This window comes from Paramisgurnus dabryanus, chromosome 17 (assembly GCF_030506205.2).
Source record: "Paramisgurnus dabryanus chromosome 17, PD_genome_1.1, whole genome shotgun sequence".
NCBI lineage: Eukaryota > Metazoa > Chordata > Actinopteri > Cypriniformes > Cobitidae > Paramisgurnus > Paramisgurnus dabryanus.
The window spans coordinates 7,628,791-7,656,520 of NC_133353.1; the positions used below are offsets into that span (position 1 = coordinate 7,628,791).

General features: G+C 36.1%; 1 protein-coding gene and 1 non-coding gene across 2 annotated transcripts; both read left to right on the forward strand.

The window, feature by feature from the left end:
* The first annotated feature begins 270 nt into the window (after positions 1-270).
* On the forward strand, positions 271-27,278 carry LOC135737726 (utrophin-like). Its single transcript, XM_065255592.1, has 18 exons — positions 271-550; positions 4,604-4,725; positions 4,818-4,977; positions 5,886-6,009; positions 7,588-7,796; positions 11,457-11,535; positions 13,607-13,667; positions 13,878-13,939; positions 14,134-14,208; positions 15,026-15,227; positions 16,133-16,222; positions 16,804-16,978; positions 20,083-20,249; positions 20,494-20,605; positions 21,041-21,168; positions 23,013-23,051; positions 24,244-24,384; positions 26,557-27,278. Exons 1-18 carry the CDS (start codon positions 416-418, stop codon positions 26,588-26,590), a joined length of 2,115 nt encoding a protein of 704 aa, XP_065111664.1. The 5' UTR covers positions 271-415; the 3' UTR covers positions 26,591-27,278.
* trnal-uaa (transfer RNA leucine (anticodon UAA)) lies at positions 2,391-2,473 on the forward strand. The gene has a single exon. It is a non-coding gene; the product is annotated as a tRNA-Leu (tRNA).
* Positions 27,279-27,730: the final 452 nt, after the last annotated feature.

Below are 27,730 nucleotides of genomic sequence, written 5' to 3' on the forward strand. Positions count from 1 at the left end.
AAGGAGTACTACCACTGAACTACAGGAAGAATATTCATGCTATTCAGTGTTGGACATACCACATAAAAAGAAATGCTGTATTTAAGATTGCACACATTTTGACGTGTGGTATTACATATTTGAAACCCCACTTTATAAGGAATGTTACATACTGCATTACTGTGCACTTGCCCCAAAACTCTCTCTCTTTCTCTATCACTCACTCAGCTTCTCCCTCTCTCGCCCAGCATCATTTCTTCCACACAAAGGGAATGTTGCCTAAGGGAACAGGTTGTTACAACGTAGCTCAACTTCTGCAATTCTCATCATTTACAATATTTAATTTGCTGGACAGGATACAAAAGAATTTGGATGCAAATTTGAAGTCTAGATGATGTGTTAACTGTGCAAACAGTAGGAGAAGCAAGCCAGTGGGATGAGAGTCTTAAACAAACCCAGCAACCTGAGGTTCATGGCCATGGTGAGATCTTCACTCCAGAACGTCATGCTTTTACTGCAGCACATCCAAAGAATGGCGGTCACATCACCACCATACCAGAACCTCTGCAAGGTAAAATACTTTTTTTGTGTTGTCAGTAGACATTTCTTGCATGTGTTTTATTCCCTTTGCATGTATTCATTTAGAAGACACTTTTCTCCAAACTGAGAAAGCATTTACTGTATCATTTTGTCTTAAAGAGCCAACACACAAAGTTTGCGTGTACAACAAAGTAGTGTTAACAACATATAAGAGAGATTTTTCAATAATATTGGAAAGCATAGGAATTGGTTAAGTCTGTGAGGTCTTCAGTTGTTTTTATTTGTTGATAAAAGTATTTGCCCATAGTACAACATCTCTGCAGGCACACAAAGGGTTTGACCTCACAGACAGGTGTTGGATTTGATAACAGAACATATCTGTGATGTTGTACATCCCTTGCTGATTTAAACAGGGTTTTTTTTAACTTGTATTTTTGTGGATAACACAATCATATTTCATTTGGCAGTCCTGGTCCCTGTGAACTTCTAAATCCTTTTTAAATGTCAAATCGCTATGTTTACACTAGATATTGATTACATAAATTGAATTCAGATCGGTCTGTGGTGGTTACATTTATGATCACATTTTTTCATTCTTACCTTTGCAATAGAAAAATAATTTAAAATGACTTTGTCAGAAAAAGGCACAAAATATCTTTTCTGTCACTGGAGGGGTTAATTTTTGTACCTTTTGTAAATGTAAGGGTACCACCCCAGTGAAAAGGTACATTTTGTAGCTATATTTTTACACCTGGTAGATGCTTTTATCCAAAACAACATATTGTGCCTTCAAGCTGTACATTTCATCAGTACATGTGTTCCCTGGGATTGAAAGCCATTGCTAACACAATGCTCTATTACTGAGCTAAACAGTATAAAACCAAGACAAATGCCAAAAAATGAGGCATCTGTTCCTGAAAGTCATAGAGCAGTTCACCACCGTTGAGAAATGAGATGCTATTTATTATCATTTAGCCGATGCATTTGATGCATGAGCACAGCCATGATTGTGGCCATTTCATTTGCGTATCAATAGCATTAAATGTGTTGTTGCTTTACGTTTAAGTGGCTTTTTTAGAACCACTTTGTTTCTTCAATGTTAACCAATCACATCTATTCATCATTCTCATTGTGATGCTGAAGAGCCTTTTCTTTTCAAACTTCATGGCTACAGTTTCACTTAAAACACAGGTGAATACCAGGAGTGGGGTTCAACCCACAAGGGCATGCGTCCATTGGATCTTAAGGCCAACGCCTTAACCACTCGGCTGTGGTTGCTGTAGATGTGATGGTAAAGTGTTTTGTGGCAAAGTTGCATTTGGCACAGCAGCTGTAAGTTGGTAATAACATAAATGGGTTGGCTTTTATGAATCTTTCTTGCCCTATCACTGATTTCCCAGACTAAAAGCAGGCAAACCTTACAGGGCTTTCTTAATGTGCCAAGATTCAAAACTCCTCTGAGAGATTTTGCAAGAGACATAAAATGCTGCACGTATGGGAATATTACATTTGAACGGTTACAAAACAATTCCTGGGATAAAATCTTAGAACACAGATTGTTAATGCAAGTCCTGCATTAAACATTAAGTCTCTAAAAGGCTCTTAAAATAGAGAGTGGCATTTCATAATTTCATTAAACTTGAATTTCTTTAAAAAAAATTATGACAAGTTTAAATTTCTAATTTAAATCAATTGAAATGATCTTTAGTGAGATGTAGAAACTACAGCATATATTAAGCCTTATTGGGTTGTCCATTGCACTTAAGTGTTTAAGTTTAAACAACTTGAATTAATAAGTCATTCCAACTTTTGACTATGTAAAAAGTGCTATTGACTATTAATAATTTTTTATTATAAAATTGAGTGCAGTGACCAGGATGGCCGAGTGGTTAAGGCGTTGGACTTAAGATCCAATGGACGAATGTCCTCGTGGGTTCCAAACCCACTCCTGGTAAAGTCTTCAGTCCTGTTTTATACTGTAAATGTTACACCAGAGGAAGTGAAAAAGCATACTGGTAATTGCTATTTAGATTATAATATGGCAGCTTGCAATTCGTCAGAGAAAGGAAATTCAATTGCACTGGATTTTGCTTTTCCATTTGAAATTCGACATTGCACATTCACGCAAATGCAAATGGCTTACATTTGCATTTGAATTATGTTATAGTTTTAACATCCACACGTGGAAAATGCAAATAAAATTAGCAATTTTGCATAATTGCTCAGTAACTAACAGGGGACAATGCAACCCTACTGAAAAATGAATGAATTGTAAAATTAATAAATGCAATACTATGCAGCATCTGCTGAAACAACAGAATGTGATTATTACCATAAGAAAAAAACTATATAGGGTGTTGCTCATGAAAATAAAAATGTTTTAGGTTCCTCCTTATAAAAGAAATCTGTGATTTGTGATCATTTCTTTTATTGCAATGTTTACTCATAAGTCGATTTTGTTCCAGCAATTAGTTTGAATTTACATTTAAGCATTTTCTTGTATGGGTAATACAAAATATTGTGTTTATCCCTCCTTATGTTTCATCTGATGCATAATTGTACTGTTAAATAATTTGGTAAGTGCTTTCATGTGAAAATTAAGAATTAAGTACTCGAGCAAGAAAAACATTATATATTCATAATTACGACTCTGTATAATTTAATTATATACACGTGCAAATGTTTGCATAGCAAATATAATCACTTTTGACAACAAGTAAACAAATCGATATGGGAGGTTGGAAATCTGGTCAACTTTTTCCCTCTAGATCACATTGTTTTTAATATGTTTGGCAGTAATGAAAACAGCTAATGTTATTTCTTCTTGCACTAAGTGCTGTCCACAGATAATGGGATTGGCACTTTAATGGGTACGGCATAATAAGACGTCTGTGCCGTCTGCTTGTATTTGAGGCTGTTTTTGTGTGCCGTATGAAATCTTTCTCTACTTTAGTCACTGCGCAGGAGATGGGCCTTTATGGTTTGTAATCCACACAGCTCCAAAGGAGAGAGAGATGCACATTTTCCCTGACATAAACTAACAAGTCATATGACTGTGGAGGCTTTAAAAACCCTGCAACCATAAATGCAGGTTTTAAAGGCAGCACTTATTGATCAAAGTCAAGTCAGATTTTTACTTTTCTAAGGTCTTCTGTAATTCAAATATATGTGACCCTGCCTGTAAAACTGTCACTTGGGCAGTAACCTTAAAAAAAGTCCAAATATTTGCTTTTAGGTGGAAAGGTGTTCTTTATGAAAGAGTAGCGTGCCAAAGTGACAGCTAGGGACATTTTTGACAATTTTTTCTGACATAAAATCATAAAGTTAAAGAACATTTTGTAAAAATGTAACCTTGATATATTTAATATTTACTTGATAAGGTTAATCAAGTTAGATCAAACTTTGATGCTCACCATTTCAAAAGCAGACTGAGATTTGGTCTGGAATTCAGACAGGGTCACATATTGCTGTATCTTTTAAAAAACACATCGTGCTTTGACTTAATTGTGTCAGTTTTTTATTTTTATTAAATGTTTTATTATCTGGCTTATACTGTTTCAGTCTTCTGGGCTCTGAAAGCCTCTACACTGTAAAAAAATTCCGTAGAAATTGCAGCTGGGTTGCCGGTAATTTACCGTAGATTTACGTTTATGTTATTTACTGGCAAGAGTTTGTTCAAAGTTAAATGAACATTAAACATTTACAAGTCTTTGTCTTTACAGAGTAAAACTAAAAAAGACAGTATCAAGCAAAACATTCTGGAAAACAAAATCTGAGGCAAAAACAGAAAAAGGTTGATGATGATTTCTGGTTCCCAGAATGCTTTGCATGAAGCTGTTATTGTATAGTTTTATTCTGTAAAGATAAAGACTTGTTAATATTTAAAATTTATTTTACTTTGAACAAACTCTTGCTAGTAAATAACATAAACGTAAATCTACGGTAAATTTCCGGCAACCCAGCTGCAATAACATTGTAATTTCTACAGATTTTTTTTACAGTGTACCAAGAAACATTTCTTGTGTGTGAGCATACTTTGCAATAAAAGTTTGTTTATTTATTTGTTTAGTCCATCTCTTCTCAGGATATTCAGACAGAAGTTGACAGCGAGAGCAACCCTCCTAAAAGGGCCCTAGGGAGTCAGATATCAAAAGCAAAATCACAAGAGTTGGACCATGTTGGTCACATTCCTATATTCTCCAAAAGGTACCGTATAGTCTGTGTTATTTAGCAGTATTGACATGTATGCAGATGTTCACTGCACTTTCAGTATTGTTTTAAACTTGTCTTTAACTCAGAGAGTGTTTAGAGGAGGTCGGTGCAGATAAATGGACTGAACTCATAACAGTCCTACAGGAGCTTTGGTTCTGGGTAAAGCTGAAGGATGAAGAACTGACACAGCAGAGAGACGCTGGTGAAGATCGACATAAATTACTGCAGCAACAATATAACTGTATGGTCAGTCACACTATATGTTCATTTTCAAAACATAAAAAAACACTGAAAGGCTGTGCTACAGAGTATTGTTTGTGATGATGTTAAAACAGTTTTATTCATTAAAATTTAAAGGGGACATATCATGAAAATGTGACTTAATTAATGGGTCCCCAGTGCTTCTATCAACCTAGAAAATGTGAAAAAGATCAACCCAATAACTTAGTTTTGGTAAACATTTATCTGCAAGCATGTGAAAAAAGAGGTCACTGAAATGTGGTTCCCCTTGTGATGTCAAAACGGGATAAAAATACCACCCCTTAATCTGCACTATCCAACCACAACACTGCCATTTAGTGCAGAGAAAAAGAGAGAGATAAATAATTGACAGCACAATTGAGTTTCAATTATGAACCACCTACAAAGTGGAAATTTTAACATGCTATAATAAATTATCTATATGTTATTATGAGCTAAAACTTATGTATTCTGGGGACACCAAAGATTTATTTTACATCTTAAAAAAGTATTGTGAAATGGCCCCTTTAATATGTTTTATATTACAGTTCCTTCCACACCTGCGCTACTTTGAAAACAAATTAAAAAATGAATCTTGAATATATTTTTTCCAGAAGATTACTTTGATATCATTTTCTTTATTAAAGAATTACTGGATTTTTCATTTACTGTATACACAACACAGTTTGTTTCTGAAAAAGCATTTGATAATATAAATTATATAAATAATTAAATACATAATATAAATAATCTATATTATTAGAGTAAACCACACACAGAATGAATCAGAAGTTTTGCTTCCACACAAAATCTAGATAAATCTAGTTTTCATTTTGTTGTTCACCACTCATCTTATGTTTTATATTGTTTTCTTATATTGAATTATCTCTTAATGTTGAATGTGTTTGACACAGGCCTTCAGCAGTGAACTGACTGGTTGCAGACAGAATGTAAACAGATCTCTGAATCAGATCTGTCTGTCTCTGGATGTTCAACCTACAACAACTGGAGCCCAGAGAAATACTGAATCAGATGCAGGTGAGATGTGTGTGCTCTTGTCTTATATTGCCCAGCCATTGTTCTTGCATTGCTTATAGGAGATTTAAGCTCTTAATTGTGTTTTATTTAAGTATCAACTTTGTCTCTATATGTGTTTTTTCTTAAAATGTGTTAATGAAAAACAAAAGAGACAGTTGTTGACATAAGGTATAACAATGCAAATGTAAAATTAATAAAATTAATTATTTGGTCTTGGATGAATTTGATGAGAAGCGTTCGAGGATTTTGGCATCTCTGCAAATCTGAGTACAGTTTCAGAAATAGGATCATTATGGACATGTGAGCAGAGGTCTGTTGCTATCTTAAAGAAAAAACAGAGACATTTTTATAGATCTGTTGTTCTTTTTTTCTACATTTATTTGTGCTGTATTAATAAAGCTTGATTTAAATAAAATATCACTTATTCCTGGTGTATCATTGTAATAGATTTCACCTAGCAGTCATATTTTGTCCTGTCTGTTGCTATCTAAGTGTCAAATGTAATGTCTGTTATCTTTCTGATGTAAATCTTGCACTGAACCACACATTTTATTGCACCTTTTATTTCTGGAGGTCACAGTTTTAGTGTACAGTATCAGTGCTAGTTGATTTATGTCTCTGTAGTGGCTCAGTAGAGACCATAAACCTTACAGGACACAAATTGAAATGTGAAAAAATGTTTGAAAGGGGAGAATTTAAATCTGTTCTGGATTTATAACAGCTGATTCAAAGGATACATTACATTTCTGTGTAAAGAAATAACTTTGGTAAGTGCCAGCCCACAGTATCATGTACATGGTTAATCATCATATCTCTGCCTTAATATAATTTATTATATTGTTAGCAAGTAAATTTAAGTATCTGAAATCAGTTAATTTTAACAGATTTATGCCACTGCTTTTTCATTTCTGATTCTGATTCCTGCTTTAAAATTATTTAAAATACATGAATAAATAATTTGCTTAGTTCACGTCGATTGTTTTCTTATTATTTCATTTTTACTTATTTATTTATTTTAATATTTGTGCGTCTTGCTTATATTAATATTTATTTTTTACTGTGTAACGAGTATGCATGTCATGTATAAATGTACATTTGTGGTTCATAAAAACAAAATAAACGTGTGTTGCTTTTAATTGCTTAAGTGATGGGATGGGCCTTAGGAAAACGGACCTATCAGACTGCAGCCTCTACATCTTATCGACCAATCAGAAGAATCGGATAATGATTACGGGAGAGTCAGGATTTTTTTTAAGTTTTCTGAATAAATATTCTGTTATTTTCTCAAATGTGCCGCGAACAATTAATTAATGTACTTGCTTCATATTTACAATAATATGTTATTTGTAGTAAAATTATTCTTAAACATATCGTTGTTTGTTTGGCGGTTACTGCGCATGCTCCGTGAGCAGCGGCGCTCGTGTCTGAAGTCTGGAGACGCGGGTCAGTCCCGCCCTTTTTACCTCATCAGTAACTTGTGTCCTTGTCCTAAAAATAAGCAGAATATCCAGCAATCAAACAAAGCCAGGTTATCTTTTAAAAATAAAATTTTTGAAAGCAGTTTTTACCTGTTATCAGATGCAGAGCAGGAAGAGAAGATTGAGCAGAATCGGGAGCGGTTCAGCTGGCAACATGAGGTGGACTGGGCACTGGAAAAACTTCAGGATCTTCAAAATGCCATGGACCAAATGGACCTGGGCCTGTCTGAGGTGAATGAGATTTGGCACGCAGAGAGTCATAGTGGTCATGCAGCGGTCGACTGTGAACATGAGAAGGTCGAGGAGATGGTGGGTAAAGTGATTTGAGCTTATTAGTGTCTGACAATTTTATGCTTTAAAATGACTGTAAAAGGTTTGTTTTTCTATGCAAGGTTTAGGAAATAGCCTACTAAACATTACTTTGTCTTCTACTGTACATGAAGTTTAAATGCTTGATTTCACTTTATTAACTCTAGATTAGTGCTTTAGTGAGAACGTTGTTAAAGTGATAATTTGGTGCTCATTGTCATGAATCACAAGATGTTACAAACCATAACGATATCATATTTTTATTTATATTATTTATTTTCTTATTATATAATTGCATCTGATATAGGTGCATCTCAGAAAGGTATAACGTTATAGATCCAACATCATGAATGATGCTATAATCAAATACATGTTTGCATGTAAGAGTTATTACCTTTTAGATGTTTCATTGGCTTCACGTGCATTATCACGGTATCGCGCCTGGCCCGAAGTTAACTTCCGGTATATTTTTGTTTTGGTCTGGTTAGTGGCTAAACTGACCTCTGGGACAAATACCTTGTCAAAATTAAAATATTTCGGTTAAAAGAGGGGAGAGACACCGAGCATTATTTTCGAATAATTCAACGACCCGTCGTGTGCGGTTTACAGAAAACACTCATGGAACATTTCTCAGCCAATCATAATAAAGCATTCAAGAGGCCTGTGGTATAAACTGAGGTATTTTACCTAATTATTTGCTTGTTATCAGAGATGATCTACTTTAGAGTAGAGGTCGTCTTGGGTCCAATAAAATGTTCCCGTCTTATAATGACCCAAATCACTTTTTACCCGAACCTGACGGGCATAAATAAATAAAATCCTGACCCGAGACAAATCTGAGAAAATTAGACATGAGTCCGACCGGACCCAGTGGCAATTATTTTTAACCTGACTGGACCCGAATGCAAACAGCACCGAAGTGTTAACAGTCTGCAGCCCTGCATACACCAATCAGACAGAAAGATTGGTTGCCTCGCAACAATTTTGGCTCGCTGCTCCATTTATTTTTATTTGAGAACGACACCAAGGTAACCACTAAGTGTGCATTTAAAATTTATTGACAGGTCTGGCTCAACAAAAATGTACCTACCGTCAGCCATATGATGTCGCAAGTGAAAGCACTCGGGTCCGTTCGGCAAAAACAAATTTTTTTAAATTACACGATGCCGCTAATAATATTATACCTGACCCGTGTCTAGGTACACGTGAAACTTTTATACCCGAACCTGCTCGGGTCTTAGATCGGACCTTTGGTTTTTGGATCCAAGTGGACCCATGATGACCTCTACTCTAGAGGGACTCTCTTCATATTGATTCTATGCATAAGTCTACCGGAAGTTAAGTTGGGCCACAAAAGCTGTTTATGTATGTTGGTTACATTGAAACCGTATACACCCATGTATGTAAACACACAAAATTTCAACATTTCAGGTTCTCAGTATTTCTTTATAGACAGTGTAATAGTAAGAGATACTAGCTTGTCCTGTAAACCTCACTTGACCTTGAAGAATTTCTTATTTTTAATCTTGCCTTTGGGTCATCCTGACCACTCAGAGTCCAGTTTAATTTCTCTGTTATCCTCCTGCTTGATGAGTGTGTGACACTCATGTTCTTTTGAGGATCCTATGGGTAAAGATATTGACCTTCTGTATCGATCTGGGCAGCTGGAGAACATTTGATAATTAAGCGGCTAGATCTCCTATTATGGTCTTGGGACTTGTTTCACCAGTGATCGTATCCAATTCGTCCACTCGTCTGTGAAGCTCAGACAGCAATATTACTCTCCACAAACGAGTGTCTTGGGTAATGGTTATTTTAGTGTAACTGACAGGGTTGCATGATTTTTCCCCTTTGGGATGAGACATTGTCTATCACAAAAAGATTAAAAGGGCAGTAATTATATTTTGGCGTAAAAATAGTGAAATAGACTTTCTGACAGCGCACGTTCTTTTGGCCTGTTGACACGTTTTTAATCTGCGCTGTATTCCACTGTGTTTTCGTGACCCCAAGAGCGCACGTCAATAACTTGCGCTCTTGGGACAAAACATGCGTATAGGACGTGCGTTTTCTCTTGCAAATCGCGCGCTTTTAACGCGCGTTTGCTGTGATTCAAGAGCGCACGTTAAGAACGCGCGTTAATAGGACAAAGCACGCGTCAAGGACGCGGGTTTTGCTGCCAAATCGCACACTTTTGACGTGTCAGTATGCAATCAGACGCCCGACCAGGCGTTTGTGACTACTTTGGCTTTCCATACTCTTGGGACAAAACACGCGTATAGGACGCGCGTTTTCTCTTGTCAGTATGCAATCACACGCCCGACCAGGCATTTGTGACTACTTTGGCTTTCCATAGTCCGGACCACGTCTTTCTCATTTCGGCCTTGTGGCCCGCGTCCCCGCATGCGGTGTGATGCGCGTACACGCTATTCTCCGAGATGAACTTGACGGCCTTTTGTGCAGCAAATTTTTATTTTTGGACAAGTTAGTTAAGGCGGTAGGGTTTCCAAGCGTAGGCGGCCGCCTTAACTGAAATATGCTGCGGGAAACCCTGGCTAGATTAGGGATGGGCGATAAACCAGTAGAAATTTTGGACTATAGTCCAGGGGCGTCAGTTTGTGTTGAAAAGTGGTGGGGACAAAAGATCAGATGAAAAAACATTACAGCAGGATTGGAAAAATATTGAATAACGGCGCATCAAAAATGGGCATAGTGTAGGCCGGTCAACAACACAAAAATACTCCGCATAAAACCCTCAACAATGTAACAGTCCCTGCAACACCAGCTCAACCAAACAGTGCCAAAGCACCATACTGTAGAAAACAGCAGCACGTTAAGTCAATGATTACAATGAAATTCATTACATATGTAAAAGAAAACACACTATAAGCACACAACGCAACATATGTGACCCTGGACCACAAAACCAGTCGACACTGCAAAAATGATTTTCAAGAAAAAATTTTCTTTGTATTTTTGTTTTGTTTGCAGTAAAAATATCTAAAAATTCTTAAATTAAGATGCTTTATCTTGATGAGCAAAATTACCTAAGAAAATAAGTCTAGTTTTTAGACCAAAAATACAAAATGTAAGTGATTTTGTGCATAAAAAAATCTGCCAATGGGGTATGCAAAAAAATCTTGAAAATTTTTCTTAAACACTAAATTCAAGAAAAATTCAAGAAAAAATTGCTTACCCCACTGGCAGATTTTTTTGCTTGTTTTATGAACAAAATCACTTACATTTTATATTTTTTGTCTAAAAACTAGATTTTTGCTCATCAAGAAAAAGCATCTTAATTGAAAAGTTTTTGATATTTTTACTGAAAACAAGACAAAAATACTTAGATTTTTTTTCACCCTAAACCTAACCTTGTTTTTTGTGAGAATCCTGAAATGTATATGACAAAAGATTTTAATAATATAAAAACCTTATTAAAAGAAAAAGGAAACTACCATGATATATATAGTTATCATAATATAAAATGAATCCTATCGTGATATAAGATTTTGGTCATATTTGGTTGTTTCACACACCTGATTTACACCTGTATTTAGGGTTGCCCATTTGTAATCTGATAGACCAAAACGCATCTTAATACTAGCCTCTTTGTGCTTTCTATCTTTTCATGTGTTTTTTATAACATGTACATCATTTTTCTAGGAGACCATGGGCAATCACCACAAGGAGATGCAATGCTCTCAAATGGATAACAAAGATTTGTTCCACGACGACTTGTCTGGTAGGTTGTCGTTGGGTAGAGCAATTTATGGAAATTTATGCAAGATAATTTATCAGGCAATTGCTAAATTAATAAATGTACAGTTAAACAAATTGGGGAATGCAACTAAAATCTTAATTCAATCTATGTGAAATAGATCTGTGGAAAAAATTAAGAGACCACTTAAAGATTTTTTCAGTTTTTCTAAATTTACTATTTGTATGTATGTATTTAATTAAATATTTCCATTGAATACGGGTTCTCGACTTACATTTTAAAGAGCACCAATGGTCAGATTCATGATTTTTCATTTCCTTTGGTGTGTAAGTGTGTATTAGTATATGTTAATGATATGCAAAAGGTAAAAACCCCAAAGTGAACAATGACGCGAGTTATCGTCTCCAACATAAATCTCTTTTCTTGGACTACAACAAACACACGGATTGTAGGCAACAGTTTACTTTCTGGAATTGGTGATGTAGAGAAGACCGACATTATCATAATTCCTCCCGCTTCAGACTCACAGCCTGTAAATTAACTCCTGTCAGCATTGCATTGTAAGCAAATCTTTAAAACATGGTAAAGGGCGATTTACAGTCGTGCGTAGGTCCTACGCCGTAGCTCTGCGTAGCCTGACGCGCACCTCACAAAATTTCTAACAGCGCGTCGGCTCTACGCGGACCGCAAGCACTGTGATTGGTTCACCAGAACCCCTCCCGTCAGGTAAAAAAAACTGCGTCATAGGTATTTCCGTTTGAGACAGTGAAAACAAAGATGAGCCAAGTTGAGGAGTGATTTACTAAAACTGCAACATAAGTCGCTGTTTATTTACTTCCATCATTGCTGGTCTTCTCAAATTATACACAACAAGTTGCTATTCTTCGTTTGTGGGTTAACTTGCTTAGCTTCTTCTTCTGTGACGACTTCTGCTGCTACTGTGGTTACACGCGTGATTACTGCCAACCAGCGGTTTCGCCTGTGTTTGCACGTCGACGCGGACGGCGACGCAAAAGTATAAATGAAAACCGACGCGGAACCTACGCCGTCGCGGCTACGCCGTAGGACCTACGCACGACTATAAATCGCCCTTAAGGAGCGTTGAAATTCCGGCTAACGTCAGAGGTATTCAGGCCAATCACAATCTGTGCATTTCAGGAAGACAGGGAAATCTGGAGCTACAAAAATTTGTTTTTTTACCATAAACCACGCGAACACATTGTATTATACCAAATATAAAAATACAAAATAACGTTGTTTTTAGCAATGAAATAGGTGCACTTTAAACTGTTTTGTACTATTTGAGGATTTTACTTTTTATTGTACTTCTTACTTTTTATTGAAAAACATACTTTTATTGCTGATTCTCGTGAGTTAAAAAACAAAATAAGATTTTTTTTAATTGTACCTAGGTACATATTATAACAAAATTCTTGAATCGTTAAGTAAAGTTATCTTTTGTCTACTACCGACAACATTTCTGCCAAATTTCTAGTAAAAATAATGCGTTTAGTTGCGATTATATGCAGAAAACTGAAACCAGACAAACTAAAAAAAATATGCAATGTTTTCAGATCTTGAATACTGCAAAGAAAACAAGTTTTTAACCAACACAATGCTAATGTTTTTACATGTATTTACAATTTAGAAGTGAATATTTGATGGAATAATCCAGATTTTTTCATCTTTCATGTGTCCTACCCTATTGAAAATAGCTCACCAGTATAAGATGGCAGCTAGCAGCTCATGCTGGTCTTAGCTGGATTATTCAGTATGATAATCTCAGTCTTTTACATTGCTTTTGTGTGACGTTATATCACTTTTGAGGTTTGCTATTATTGGAATTCAACAGACATTGGACTGAAATGGTTACAAACACATAAATGATGATTAAAGGCGAAAGTGGAGTGGTCTCTTAATTTTTAAACTCCCTTTTTTATTTTTAACTGCAAAGCATCTTTTATTCTTATACAGAATTTTTTTAGATGACTTGAAAAGTCATAAAAAAGTTGCTTTTATTTCAAATACCATTAATAAACACCTCTACACCTGAAAGTTAGTCAAGTGACTTAGTATACTTTCTCTTCCAAAACAGTTTCTGTGCAGTTCCCATGGCAGAGAGCTGTTTTTCAAAATGGCGTCCCTTATTATATCAAGTACGTTTTGTTTCATACAGTCTAAACTCAACTATAAACACAACGCCTTATGTGAAATGACAATATGCTTATATTTTATTATACGTAAACTGTGCAACATGTTTTGAACTACATGCACATTTACAATGACAACTATTCACTTAAACGCCATATACATAATTGTGATGAATATATTAAAAGCTACTATGTTGTATTTTTTTTTCTTTTCAGCCATGAGCAGCAGACCACATCTTGGGACCATCCTCAGATGACACAGCTATTTCAATCGATGGGTGTGTTCTGTCGCCTGTCAATCAATGCCAAGTAGTCTGTCATTTTCTCTCTGCAATAGTCTGTATGCTTACAAAATAATATATATTAGTATTCAAGTTCTCATGTGTGGTATTAAAGAAAAAAGAGCTTGGAGACCTGGTTTGTTTTTTAGTGAGATGATGTATACTGTTTATGTTCTTCATGTTCAATCCAGCTGATCTGAGTCAGGTCCGTTTCTCAGCTTACCGCACAGCTATGAAGAGTCGCCAACTGCAGAAAGCCCTTTGCTGTAAGTAATACTTTATTATTTAAGGATAAATGCATTACATAAGATACAAAGGGAATTAAACGGCATTAAAGCCTCACTCAGAGCCAATGCTATAAATGATTTTGGATTTAGAGCTGTTGGGTTTATCATTTACGAAGAAATAAACTTGTTACTGTAAACAATTACAAGAATGTCAGAATGTTATTCTTCTTCTTAAAATGTTTAGCTTGATTGGTTTTGAAGGAAGATATTCTGTATGTAATATTTCATTCACAATGATCCACTTACACGTTGTGCTGTAAATCACTTTACTATAAGTGTGAATTCCCTCATCGCTCTAAATGACTGGATAGTTATGAAGAGATTAAACCGATTACAGGAGGCAATTTTGACAAAGCAATCTTCAAAAGGTAATTTTGTCAGGGTGCTTACGGTACACTAATTACGAGTGTCTGGCCTCCAGTACCGCTGTATGGCATCTGAAAGCTTTGGAGCCAGCGAGTCCCCGCTGAAAACATTAGTACAGTACAATCTGTGCAGAAAAAAGCCTTCAGTCAAATGGCTTGGATGGTGTTTTGGTAACAGACGTTGCGGCTCTTTATTGTTTCATATGGCTAATATTTGAAAGTAGTAAATGTTGAAACGTATTATTGGTTGCAAATCTGATGAATGCTTATTAGAAATATAATTTTCTCTGCCATGTCAGTTGGGAATTTTCATTATGTGCTATCGGATGAGCGTGCTGATGACTTTTATTATTAAAGTGCCATGAATGAAATTTATTATGCGGTTAGAAGATGAGATGAAATCGCGTGTTAATATTGTCTGTTTGTCTCAGTGGATCTTTTGGACCTCAGCGTAGCACAGAGCGCCTTTGATCAACACAAACTTGCTCATAATGGGCAACTGCTGAAAGTTTCAGACATTGTAAGCTGTCTCTACACCATCTATGGAGAACTTCAGCAGGTACACCCAGATCTGATCAACGTCCCTTTATGTGTGGACCTGTGTCTCAACTGGCTTTTAAATGTCTATGATAGGTAAGTTTAGATATACAGCCACGGAAAAAATTAAGAGACCACTCCAGTTTTTACTTTAATCATCGTTTCTAGATGCATTGTGACAATTTCAGTCCAGTGTCTATGAAATATTATAGAGTCAGATTTACATGAATGTCCCCTTTAAATTTCAACAAATGCAAACCTCGGGAGTGACATAAAGTCACCCAACAGCAAATGTAAAAGACTGAGGGCATGACAAGACCCATGAAAAATCGTGGTTTTTCCTAAATACATGTTAAACATTTGTATTTTGTTGTTGAGAAGTGAATTTGAACTTGTTTTCTCTGCAGTATTGAAGATCAGACAACACTGCATTTTTTTTTGACAATTTTCAACAATTTTTATTAAATAAATGCAAATAAAAAGATATTGTATTAAGAATTTGGCTGAAATGTTGTCGGTAGTTGACATAATGAAACAAAAATTATAGTTTTATTAATCACATACACTAACAAAATCTCTGGTTGCACATGATTGATTCCTTAAATGATTTTTCTTAAAAAATTGTTGGATCTACATAATTTAATTATGTACACCAGTTCAACATGATTGAATCAAGTTTTCTTAAAATGAAATGTATTTTAATTAATGTTAATTAAATTTAATCATGTGCAACCGATGTTCAATCTTTCTTGTTGTTCAAAACCATCGTGTATTGCTAAACTACGAAAAACACTGTACGATATGTATTTTTAAACCTACCTATTTATTGGTTGTTATCATACATATTAAACATTTTTTTGCTGCAATACTTTTATCAACATGTGAATGGCTGACTTATTGTTATCTCTGCTCATAATCCTTGGATCAGAAATTAACAGAAATAAGTCATGCTTCACCTTGAAAGTCAAAATATGTGCTGTTCTTGTTTTCATTTTCAATAGTGACAGAAGTGGAAAAGTTCAGGTGTTGTGCATGAAGATCGGCTTGTTCTCCCTTTCGAAAGGACAGCTGAAGGACAAGTACAAATGCAAGTATTTGACAGTCTTAAATCTTTTGTTTTCATTTTTATTAAAGGGGAGATTTCACAAGACTTTTTTAAGATGTCAAATAAATCTTTGGTGTCTCCAGAGTACGTATGTGAAGTTTTAGCCCAAAATACCATATAGATAATTTATTATAACAAGTTTAAATTCCCACTTTGTAGGTGTAAGAAAAAATGTGTGTTTTTGGGTGTGTCCATTTAAATGCAAATAAGTTGATCTCTGCACTAAATGGCAATGCCATGGTTGGATAGTGCAGATTAAGGGGCGGTATTATCCCCTTGTGACATCACAAAGGGAGTCAAATTTCACTGACCTATTTTTTCACATGCTTGCAGAGAATGGTTTACCAAAACTAAGTTACTGGGTTGATCTTTTTCACATTTTCTAAGTTGATACAAGCACTGGGGACACAATTATAGGACTTAAACAAGGAAAAATCTGATTTTCATGATATGTCCCCTTTAAGTTTTGAAACACTTTCTTTTCTTTAACATACTCCTTAGCATCTTTCAGTGTCTCGTTTAAAGTTCAACATCCACTTAGCGCTTCTGGTCACATTGTGATTTAAGTTTGGGACCTTTCCCAGATCTGTTCACTCAGGTAGCCAACGCTAAAGGTGTTTGTAACCGGAGGCAGCTGGCCTTACTGCTTCACACCAGCATCCGAATCCCAGACCAGCTCGGTGAGGCTGCAGCATTCGGAGGTGGTAACATGGAGCCAAGTGTCCGTAGCTGCTTTCAGCATGTGAGTTTAATGAAATAATTCAGCTCTTTGGGCTAAACTTGTAGGAATCAGTCCAATATGTAGTATACCTGAAATACTTTTTAAATAATAATTTCATTAAAATTAACATTGCTCTGTAAGGTCATATGAATAGTCATCGTTTTGAGCTGTAACTACTTTACTAGGTGAAGAATCATATATGACCTTACAGCGCAATGCTAATTTTAATACAATTATTATTTAAAAAGGATTTCAGGTATACTAAATACAGGGCTTAAAGTTTTCCGGCACTGTGCCGGATTTCCGGCGTGCGGCGTTGACTACGAATTCATTTTTTGAATATAACGTATATTAATATCGGTTCGAGTTCATGCGTTTGCCTACAAATAGTATGAGAGGAACTCTCAACCAAACTAACAAACTAGCCAATTAGAAGTAGAATGGGGTGGGTATTTAAGTGTGGTTGAGATCCAGCTGCAGATGCCGAACGGAGAGCGGAGATTTCATGTTGCAAGTAAACGTAGTCCGCAAGATGGAAAGTAAGTTTATAAAGCATAGGAAAGATATGACCTAATTGATAAAGTACTTAAATCAGTGGCGCTGGGCAAAGATTGAATGAATAAGGCAGAGACGTGCAGCATTTCAGCTGGTGTAAATTAAGAGAACAGGAGCTGCTTTGACAAAACTGTCCATTTCAAATGCTGTCTCTCCATATCAGTATAAAGTTGTGTTTGTGTCAAAAACGTTTGCTTGCATTATAATATTATGTCATCGCATGCGTTAACGCATCCACGTGAACCAGATCCGACTTCATCCTGACGAACACACGCATTCGCTGATAGTTCGTGAATCTGGTTTGCCTGTGCACGTTAACGCATATGATTACAGAATAATATAATGACAAACATATACACATTCGTAGATCTGGTTTGCCTGCATGTGTGTGTGAAACGTGAGGCTCTTGACTAAAAGAACAATGCAAAAGACAAATACACTTAACTAAAGTCTTAAGTGTCTAAAAAGGCAAAGTCAAACATCATTTGAATTATGTAACTTTAATGTTACAGTATCCACTTCAAATTTAGGGTTCAAAGGTTGCTTGGTTTTCAGTAATAAATCTGTATTAAATGCCAAAACTAATTATTTAACATTGAACATGTTATGACCAATGGTGAATCTCATTTGTGTGCCCTATTATTACCATGCATGTAACCAAAGATTTTTAAGAACATAAAATTACTCCAAATCTATGTCACTTATTTTTACTCTCAAAGTGCACCATATTGATGTATTTACCTTTAAATGCAAAAAGTGACTGAATTTGTTCAGTCTGACTCTGATCATGGTTTACTTTGTGGCATATAGTAAAAGATGACAAAAAAGTTGGTTTTTCAAATAGCCCATCATAATCTGTAGTTTGAGCCAGTCAGGTGCTAATGGCAATGGCAGATACATTACTAGTTAGTTTCAACAATGTTTTCAACAACGTGTCTGCGCCCCAAAAATTTTCAGGCTCAGGATTTTTTTTTGCTTTAACCCCTGTAAATATTTGACTGATAACTTCCGCAACATCTGTAAAGGGCTTTTTCAACTTTGTTTAACCCTGGGTTTATGAGGTTTTAACCCCTTTGGTTTCGCTTTTATAAAATTGAGGGTGCACTCATATCATACCTAACCCAACCAAACTATGCTCGAGTGCAATTGTACCCCGTCCCTATTTCCCAGAAGCACTCACTTGCACTTTGCGATCACACTGCGCATTCTGAGCCCAAGTGAACCGCGTCCGAGTCCACCTTTACATGCCGACCAGGGCGCGATTAACCAAACCACGGTACAGAGCAATCACACTATTTAAACAAACCAGACTTTGGGGGTCAAATGCACTCAAGCGCGGTTTGGTTGGGATAATGTGGGCACGCCCTACTTATCTCAAATTAAGTTTTGATGCACTTAGTGCAGTTTCAAATACTTTCACATGCTGTGTAGTTTCAGCATCTGAGGAAAACGGAAGTGTTCAATGGTGATGGCAAATGCTTTTTTTAAATTTCCCTTTTATTTTTGCCTTTTTTCTTTGTTTTCCTGAGACTTCATTACATTTGCCATGTAGAGTTACACACACGAATAAGCAGCGAGTGTCATTTTCAAAATGTAATTTTTATTAGTCTCGTAAACATGCAAATAAGAATGTTACAAATGTACATAGTAAAATCAAACCCTGTTTACCCAGGATTAATTACTAACCCACTGGAAGGGGTTAGCAGTACGAACAACATGAATCAAAATTGCCCAATGTAATGTTAGCCAATGTTCAGTAAACAAACTTAAGTACTCATGAATAAATGACAGACTTCTAATAAAAAATCAAAAGTATCCTCCAATGATACAAGATGTAGGTGTATGAAATATATTCCTAAAGGAAGGCACTTGATTACTGAACACATGTTTATTTGGATCGAAACTCATCACTACAGATCAGTGAGTTTTGACACATGAATAATTGATGAGATTCATTCCTGGGGATTTGCACTGCCACGGTCACACGGTTCAGCATTAGTATGACTGCAAACACTGACAGCTAATGCACAAACTACAGAGAGATATTTAAATGAAATCCACTTGATTAATATGCATGAACTCTCATCATATCCTATGATGGAGTGCATTGTGACATTCACATATAGAGGAATATTTATAAATTCGCTCGGCTCTCCTGAAAGCTTTGCTAAAAGCCACCCGGACCGAGTCTCCAGACTTCACGCTTGTACTTGTGTCACATTGGCGCTAGTTTCATTTAATGACCCTTGTAATAAAAGACTCTTGATAGTCCTGCTTTTACTGGCTCACTGTAATTGATTCATAACTGCAGTAACAGTTTTAAAGCCATTGGGACAGACAGTAAGACCCCATCGGCCCCATTAGCTGCACTAGCAAAGTTATTAATGAATCCCATGACCTCTGTCCAAAAAGGTTGTGAGGGGACATTACACGTTTTCAATTTGTAGTACGCTCCTGAAATGATAAATCGACCATTAGAGAGCTTTTAGACTTTTAGACTTTATTATGTTACGGTGTCAGAAATGTGACGAGGTAATCAATGAGAGGTTGGCATGTGCTTTTGGTTTCAGGTAGGCTGTGAAGACTTCATTGAGCTCGAGCAGTTTGTGGATTGGATGCATTTAGAGCCGCAGTCTATGGTTTGGTTACCTGTGCTTCATAGAGTCGCAGCAGCGGAAACGGCCAGACACCAGACCAAGTGTAACATTTGTAAAGACTGCCCTATGGTGGGCTTCAGGTAAGCCAAGATCAATCATAGCAATCACAGTCCACAAAAAGGTCTTTGTGTGAAAAGGGCTAAGATTGCAGATAAACATTCATATCATATTTAATAGATCATGAGATTTTTGCCTACAGATGTGCCCTATACATGGAAGAAACCTAATAACACGAGCTGATTTAAATAAAGAAGAAGAAACCTCTTTATACATTAAACTGCAGTGACTGATTGGTATAGTGTTGAACATCTTTTTATTTTTCAGGTATCGAAGTTTAAAGCACTTTAACTACAACGTGTGTCAGATGTGTTTTTTCTCGGGAAAGGTCATCAAGGACCATCATCTCAGTTACACCATGGTGGAGTACTGCACCCCTGTGCGCACATTTTATTTCAATGTTTTTTTATCTCATGTGATTGAATTCTGAAGGTAAAACTAACATACATTTTCTTCACAGAGAGATTTTTCTTAAAATGTATTGAAATATTTAAATAAATGTCTACTGGTATGGGGAAAACGAATGAAGATAAAATATTTGATAATCAATATTGTGTTAATAAGTAAGATGACAAAAAGGAGTCCCTTTAGCTTGAATAGTGATTGGTTTGAGCTCCATACTGATCAAATATATATCCTGTAATGCAAAGTAGCTTTGGATTAAAGTGTTTGCCAAATGCATCAAATGCATAAACTGTAGAAAGTTTCTTCAGAAAAAAGCTGTAAAGGCAAACACCTCAGACAGTAGCAGTGTGTTTGTGTTAAGATGCACAAGAGATATTTACAGTATCTAAAGCCTGTCTGTCTTTTATAGACGACCTCCGGTGAAGATGTGCGTGACTTTACCAGAGTACTAAAAAACAAATTCCGCTCGAAGAAATATTTCACCAAACATCCTCGTCTGGGTTACCTGCCAGTGCAGACCATTCTAGAAGAAGAGACGTAAGCATTTTTACTAGAAATACTCAACATTTGTCCTGTGTGAATTCATTTGTTTGAATAAAAATAAAGTTAATGGAGATTTAACTTTGCCTCAGGTGTTTCTACAGAAAAAGTAAACAATGTATGGTAAAAGAGAAGAGCTATAAATGCATGTGTATAATATAACTCAGATATTTTGGTATAGGAAGAATTAAATAAAGAAAAGTATTCAAATCTTGATTTAAAGGGGAACAACATTTGGACATGTGTTGGCAGTGTGTAAACACAACCACCCTAAAATAAAAAATCTCTATTTTTAATCCCCGTTAAACCAAAGCAGTCTCATTAGACATGCCGTTTTGATTCTCTTGTTAATGTGATGTCACACTGATAAAGCCCACCCACAGCCACTGACTGATACAGGGTTTCCACGGGTTCTTGAAATACTTGAAAGTTTGTGAATCTGGGGGAAAAATTTAAGGCCCTGGGAAGTTTTTGAAAATATACATGCATAGATACAGGTCATTGAAAGTGCTTGAATCTATTTTATGCAAGAAGTTTTCTGGAAAAAAATCCATATAATTCCCTGTGAAGTGTAGGATAATATCATAAAAATTCTAGACTTTTTAAGCACACATACTAAACTGTTCACTTTAAATGCTAATATCTTCTGTATGCGAATGTTGATTCATACCAAAATGCTTTTTTGCATAGTTGTGTTTGAAACATGAAAACGTCTCGGGTTACGTATGTAACTGTTGTTCCCTGAGAAGGGAACGAGGCGCTGCGTCTCTCTTGTCATACTTCATGCGTCCCTGAAACGCCGTTTTTGGCAATATTTCAGATAGCGATATACTTCCTGGCTCCCGCGTCACTCTGTCTTTGTCATTAAGCCTCACCAAAGTGTCACCGCAGTGACGCAGCGCGAGTTCCCTCGAAAGGGAATTGTAACAATGTATCTTAAAAGGTAACACGATGTAACCTTGCTCTCACTTGGAATGTGTCCTCACATTTAGTCCTTGAATTTGAGGGTATTGGACCTGGAAAGTCCTTGAAAGGTCCTTGAATTTGAAGTTTACTAAGGTGTGGGAACCCTGCTGATAGTTCTGCGTTACCATAGTTTCCCCCCTCAGTGAGTTTTACGCTGTCCGCCATATCTCGATAGTGAGATACTATTGCTTCAGACTGTGTTTACAGGAACCAGATCTTTTTTAAACAAAAGCGCTCACTGTCTCTTTTGGTGAGGGTAGTAGCTCATTTGCATTTAAAGGTACAGACACAAACAAGACGTTATTGCTCCCACCTAAATGGGGCATTATGGACATAAATGATCTCTGGGGTATTTTGAGCTGAAACTCATCCTAGACCATTCATTTATATCACTTCAAAACATCAACAGCTTAATGGTTCCTCCTTTCTTGTGGAAGTGAATTTAATTAAAAAAGCAATCAGGTATCTGTTTAGTCAGATCATTGGGGATGGGGTATTTCTCATTTTTAATATTGAAATAAACCACCTGCTCTCACAGGCTGCTATAGAGAAGAATCCAAGTTTTGTGTTGATGTTCAGTATTAGATGCCCAATTCATTATATGAGAAATCTGTTCAGTGTTTATGAGCGAGTGTGTTTGGATTTATCTGCCTTGATATTCTAGGTTTTATGAAAACTAACAGTTTTAACTGTGTATCATTTTACCATACCACTGCTTTTTATCGACACATTTTGTTTTATGCTTGCCCAAAACTAAGACATTTAATTTTAATATATGATTTAGGTGCGCAGTTCTTTGTCAATGAAGTAACAATCATTAACTCACATCAGATCTTTGTTCTGGCTGACACCTGTGTCTTGTTTTTTTCCTACAGCCAAGTATCGTTTGTAAGCTTGTGTCTAGAGGATTATGAGTGAGTATTTGAAACCTTTTCTTACTTTTTGCAGTTTTAGTTTTATGTATATATGCACACACACACACACACACACACACACACACATTTCATAGGTTACAACTGTGTTTCATCATGAGATGAGATATAGATCTGCATCACATTAACTAAACTAAATGCTTTATCATTTAAAACTGAAAAAAAAAAATTGTTAAAATATTTAGCTGGAACAGTTTGCTTGTGTTTTATTGATTTCAAATAAATGTTACTTGCTTTGATGTGTTAAATGCACATCTAATGGGATTCTTGAGTTCGACTTAAGTGGCCAAATACTTGTTGTGTCGTATAGATGCTGTTAATGGCATAGATGCTCATCAAAAACTGTGTATTCAGACAGCAGAAAAGGTTTTCTTAATAGGCAACACTAAAATCAGCACATCTAATCTGCATTCACTTTAATTTGAAAAGAAAGCTTTCATACTCATTGACTGTTGTGAGAGTCCTGGGATTACTTTAAAAGCTTTGTTTGCATATTTGTTTTGTTTTGAAAAACGTGCATATTATTTTTTCGTTAAGCTGTTTTGCTGAATTTTTCCTGAAAATTCAACTGAATAGTTAAGTGACAGCTGGAGATAGATGAAGAAAAATACTTTAGACATTTCACAGCTAGATGCATCAGTCTGCACAACTTTCATGCATCTTTACATTCTCGGAGGGTCCATCGCCACCTTGAATAAAAGAATCATTTAATATTTGACTTCATTGACACCAGCAATGATAAATCTCTATTGCCATCATAATGTAATTTACACAGAGGTTTTGCAACAATGATAAATTGTGAAAGCACAATTGAAATAAAGTTGAATTGAATTAAAGTATCTTCAGATCAGCAATGCAATAATAATACATAATAACTTTATATATATATATAAATAGCCTGATTTTTTTTTTAACTATGGTAGGATGTTCTTGGGTGGTTGTAAGGATGTTGCCATGCAGTATAATATTGGTTTTGTAAATGTAACCGTATGGGTTGCCTCATTGCATTGTCCACCAGCCTAAACTTAGTGATATCAAGATTATCAATGAGAGGTCTGATATACAGTTTTATTCATTTATTAACAGAAATAAAGATTTATACACCCCAGTTTACTACTGAAATATGAGAAAAATCTAGTCTTTATTTAGCATGGCCATCTTTGTGTTTCTTCAGGAGGGAAGACCTCGACAATGCTGAGATTCATAAGAGATCATTAGACTCAGCAGCATGTTTTCATCAAAGCCCATCTGACAGCACAATCATGAGGAATGAGCCGGAACAGACAGCACATTCTCTGAACGAGAAGACAGACGGGTAACTGGACCACCTTAACTCATACCTCATGTTGGGGTACTCATGTGTTCATGTTAGGGTGACCACCACTCAACAAACCAAAGGTGGGACAAGTAATAAGCTTGTGTGGAATATAAACAACCTTATATGACTAGATATAGATCCACTAAAATGATCTAAACCCAGGTTCAGAAAACTGGTTAATTTTGAAAAAAAAAAATCATCTTTTGTTTGCAAATCCAATTTTATTATTTTTACAGGTGCCAAATAATGCATTGAAATAACCTGTTAAATTGTTCTCTGATATCTACATAGAAGGTATGTGACTTTATTAAAGGCGGGGTGTACGATCTTTGAAAGCCAATGTTGACCTTCTTTTAATAGATCCACCCCACACACAAATGCAACCCAGGCAACGATGTCGGTTAGTAGACAGGCCCCTTTCTGCTGATTGGCTACAGGTGTGTTTTGGTACTTGGCCCGACTCCCTTTTCCAAAGCGTTTCTCAAAAATCGTGCACCCCGCCTTTAAGTGTAAAAATTATCCAGAGACGGTTTTACATGTCCATTTACAACCCTAGGATTTGTCCTTATGCTGGATTCACACCAAACGCGGTAGAGGCAGCAAAAACGCGCTATGCACATGAAGTTGAACATTTTGAGTTTACTCATTCACGCGTGAAATTCTAGTCATTCGAGACATTCACGCAGAAATTGGTATCATGGGAGGGGCTTCTGTGACTCCGCTCGCTTCCTGTAATCACGTTACTACTAGAGCAAGCTCCTTATTGGTTAACGCGGCACGATTTTTCTGCCAAAGTTCAGATTTTTCAACTTGCGCGTTTCCTGCGGCAATGCTCAATTTGCATCATTCGCGTGAACGAAGCGGATTCGCGTCTACCGCGCCGCGCTAAATGCCTAATTCGAGCCGCAAGACGTCCAGACGTGCGTAAACGTGTCTTTACATTGAATTAACATTGAAATCACTTGCGCTTGACACCTCTACCACGGCTGGTGTGAACGCAGCATTAGATTGAAATGGTCTATTATTACCTTAAATGGAGAGGTCATGAATAATAATGTTGAGCTCTGCTCTGATTGGCTGTTTCACAGTAAGGCTCATGTCAGTAGCTCAAATTAGTAAATGCTTGAGCCTGTATTGGATGAAGATACAGATTTTGAGAAATAATCAGTTGTTTGGAGATTGTTAATGGACGTTTCTGAGTGGTAAGTTTGTGTTTTTTCAGTATGGACCTGCAAAACGTAACTGTAACGTCAATAGTAGAACTTCAGCCTAAACGATAGGATTAAGTAGTCACAACATTGTACTTAATTTAATGTGAAATTTAATGTTGGTGCGTACATATCGGTTGTAACGTCACAGTTGGTGTTATGTTGTGATTGGTCTGTTTTCCAACAGTCTTTGCATGCACAAGGTTTACATAAAAAAGAGGAAACAATCGTTTTTGAGGTTCACGATATGTCATTACCAGTGTTGGGAGTAACGCATTACAAGTAACGTGCATTACGTAATAATATTACTTTTCTAATGTAACGAGTAAAGTAACGCATTACTTTATAAATGTACTCATTAATATTTCAGTTACTTTAAAAAAAAAGTAATGCAAGTTACTTTTCAGTTTAATTAATTCAATTTAAAAATAAAATAATGTACTGAATTAAACTGAACATATTAACGTAGAATTACACACTCTCTGCGCATGAGCGGGAACAGTTTGAGTCAGAAACGGAGATGGCAGGCCAGAGCTTGACATTTTTTGCGATCATAAAAAACCCCTGCAAGGCCTGACAGAGATCAAACCTCAGCCCAGTAAGAAAAAGTAATGCAAAAGTAACTTAAAAGTAACGTAAGCATTACTTTCCATGTAAAGTAACTAAGTAACGCAATAAGTTACTTTTTTGGGGAGTAACTTAATATTGTAATGCATTACTTTTAAAAGTAACTTTCCCAAACACTGGTCATTACCATGTACATTTACATGATTATTATTCATCTATGCCTAGGTAAATACAGTTTTACATTCTAGGGCACCTTTAAGACAAAATGTTGATTGCTTTCTCATTTGTTACGGAGTTTGGTTGCTGTTAGCTAAAAAAATAACATTCAGACTTTTAGAAAAGATACTTCAGTGTAACTGTATGTTTAAATACTCTCTTTCTTTTCTTTTCCTAGCAGACTGAACTTTCTCTCTGACGAGACTCCATAAGTCTGGTGAGATCTGATGTCTGAGATCTCCGTATGTGATTTTATCTACTGCTGTCTATCACCCAGAACTCAGAGGCGATGCAGTTTTGATAGCACTTTTATCTTCTCAAACGGTTGAGAGCTGAAACAGACTGCAGTGAAGATTCATCTGTTTATCATTTACAAGCTGCTCACTAAAGTCTTACCACAGGGACGAATTGGGTGATCACACAACATCCGGTCATGGTTTATTGCTACTGATAGTAGGGTATACATACACACATTCACTGTCCTCCAATCAGCCCTGACCATTATTTATCTACACAAAGCCGCTTTGCAAAGATGCATTTTTGAATGCAGAGAGTAAATTTTTTTCTGCTTCTCGTTTAAATAATGCTCTTCTTGATACATTTAATCTTGGTGATTTGTTTTTTAGGACTGATTTTGTAATCATCCAGATCAAAAGTCAAATTTGAGAAGAACCATACAGGCAAACTCCTAAAGGAGTCTCTGATGTCATTGGTATTTGACTGTGAGTGTTTGTTTCAAATTTATTTCGTATATATAATGACTGTAGATGGCATTGGACATTTATATGCTCTGTTTGGCACCAATGCAAGATCACAGTGTTTGCTGGTGGTGTAAGTGTTTGTTATGTAAAAGCTTAACGTTAGTTAAATATATATTTATAAAATGCAATTTTCTTGCTCCTTTGGCTTTGTCTGTGTGTTTATGACCTCATACTTTTAAAGCAGCAGATAAAAAAACTCAACATTGTGTAAAGGATGATTGAATGTTTACAAAACACAATGCTATGTGTCTGTGTTTAGAGACCACATCAATCTTTTTCGCTGTTGTAGTGTACATCAGATGTTTGTCTAAACCGCACCTGAGAGCTTCTGTATAAGCCAATTTCCATTAGAGTTCCTGAAGCAGATGAGCCCACCTGACCGGCACACAGCCGCTCGCCTCTGCATCTTATCGGGACATTTATCATGCTCTGTCACCGGTTCTGTGTGGTTCAGTCAAGAGTCAAAATGATATTGTGAGGCTGAAATGAGACACAGTCTTATAAGAAGTACAAGATCTTGTCAATGTTCACTATCGGTAAGTTTTGAAACACTGAAATGTTTTCCATGATCTTTAATCTTTTCATCTATAA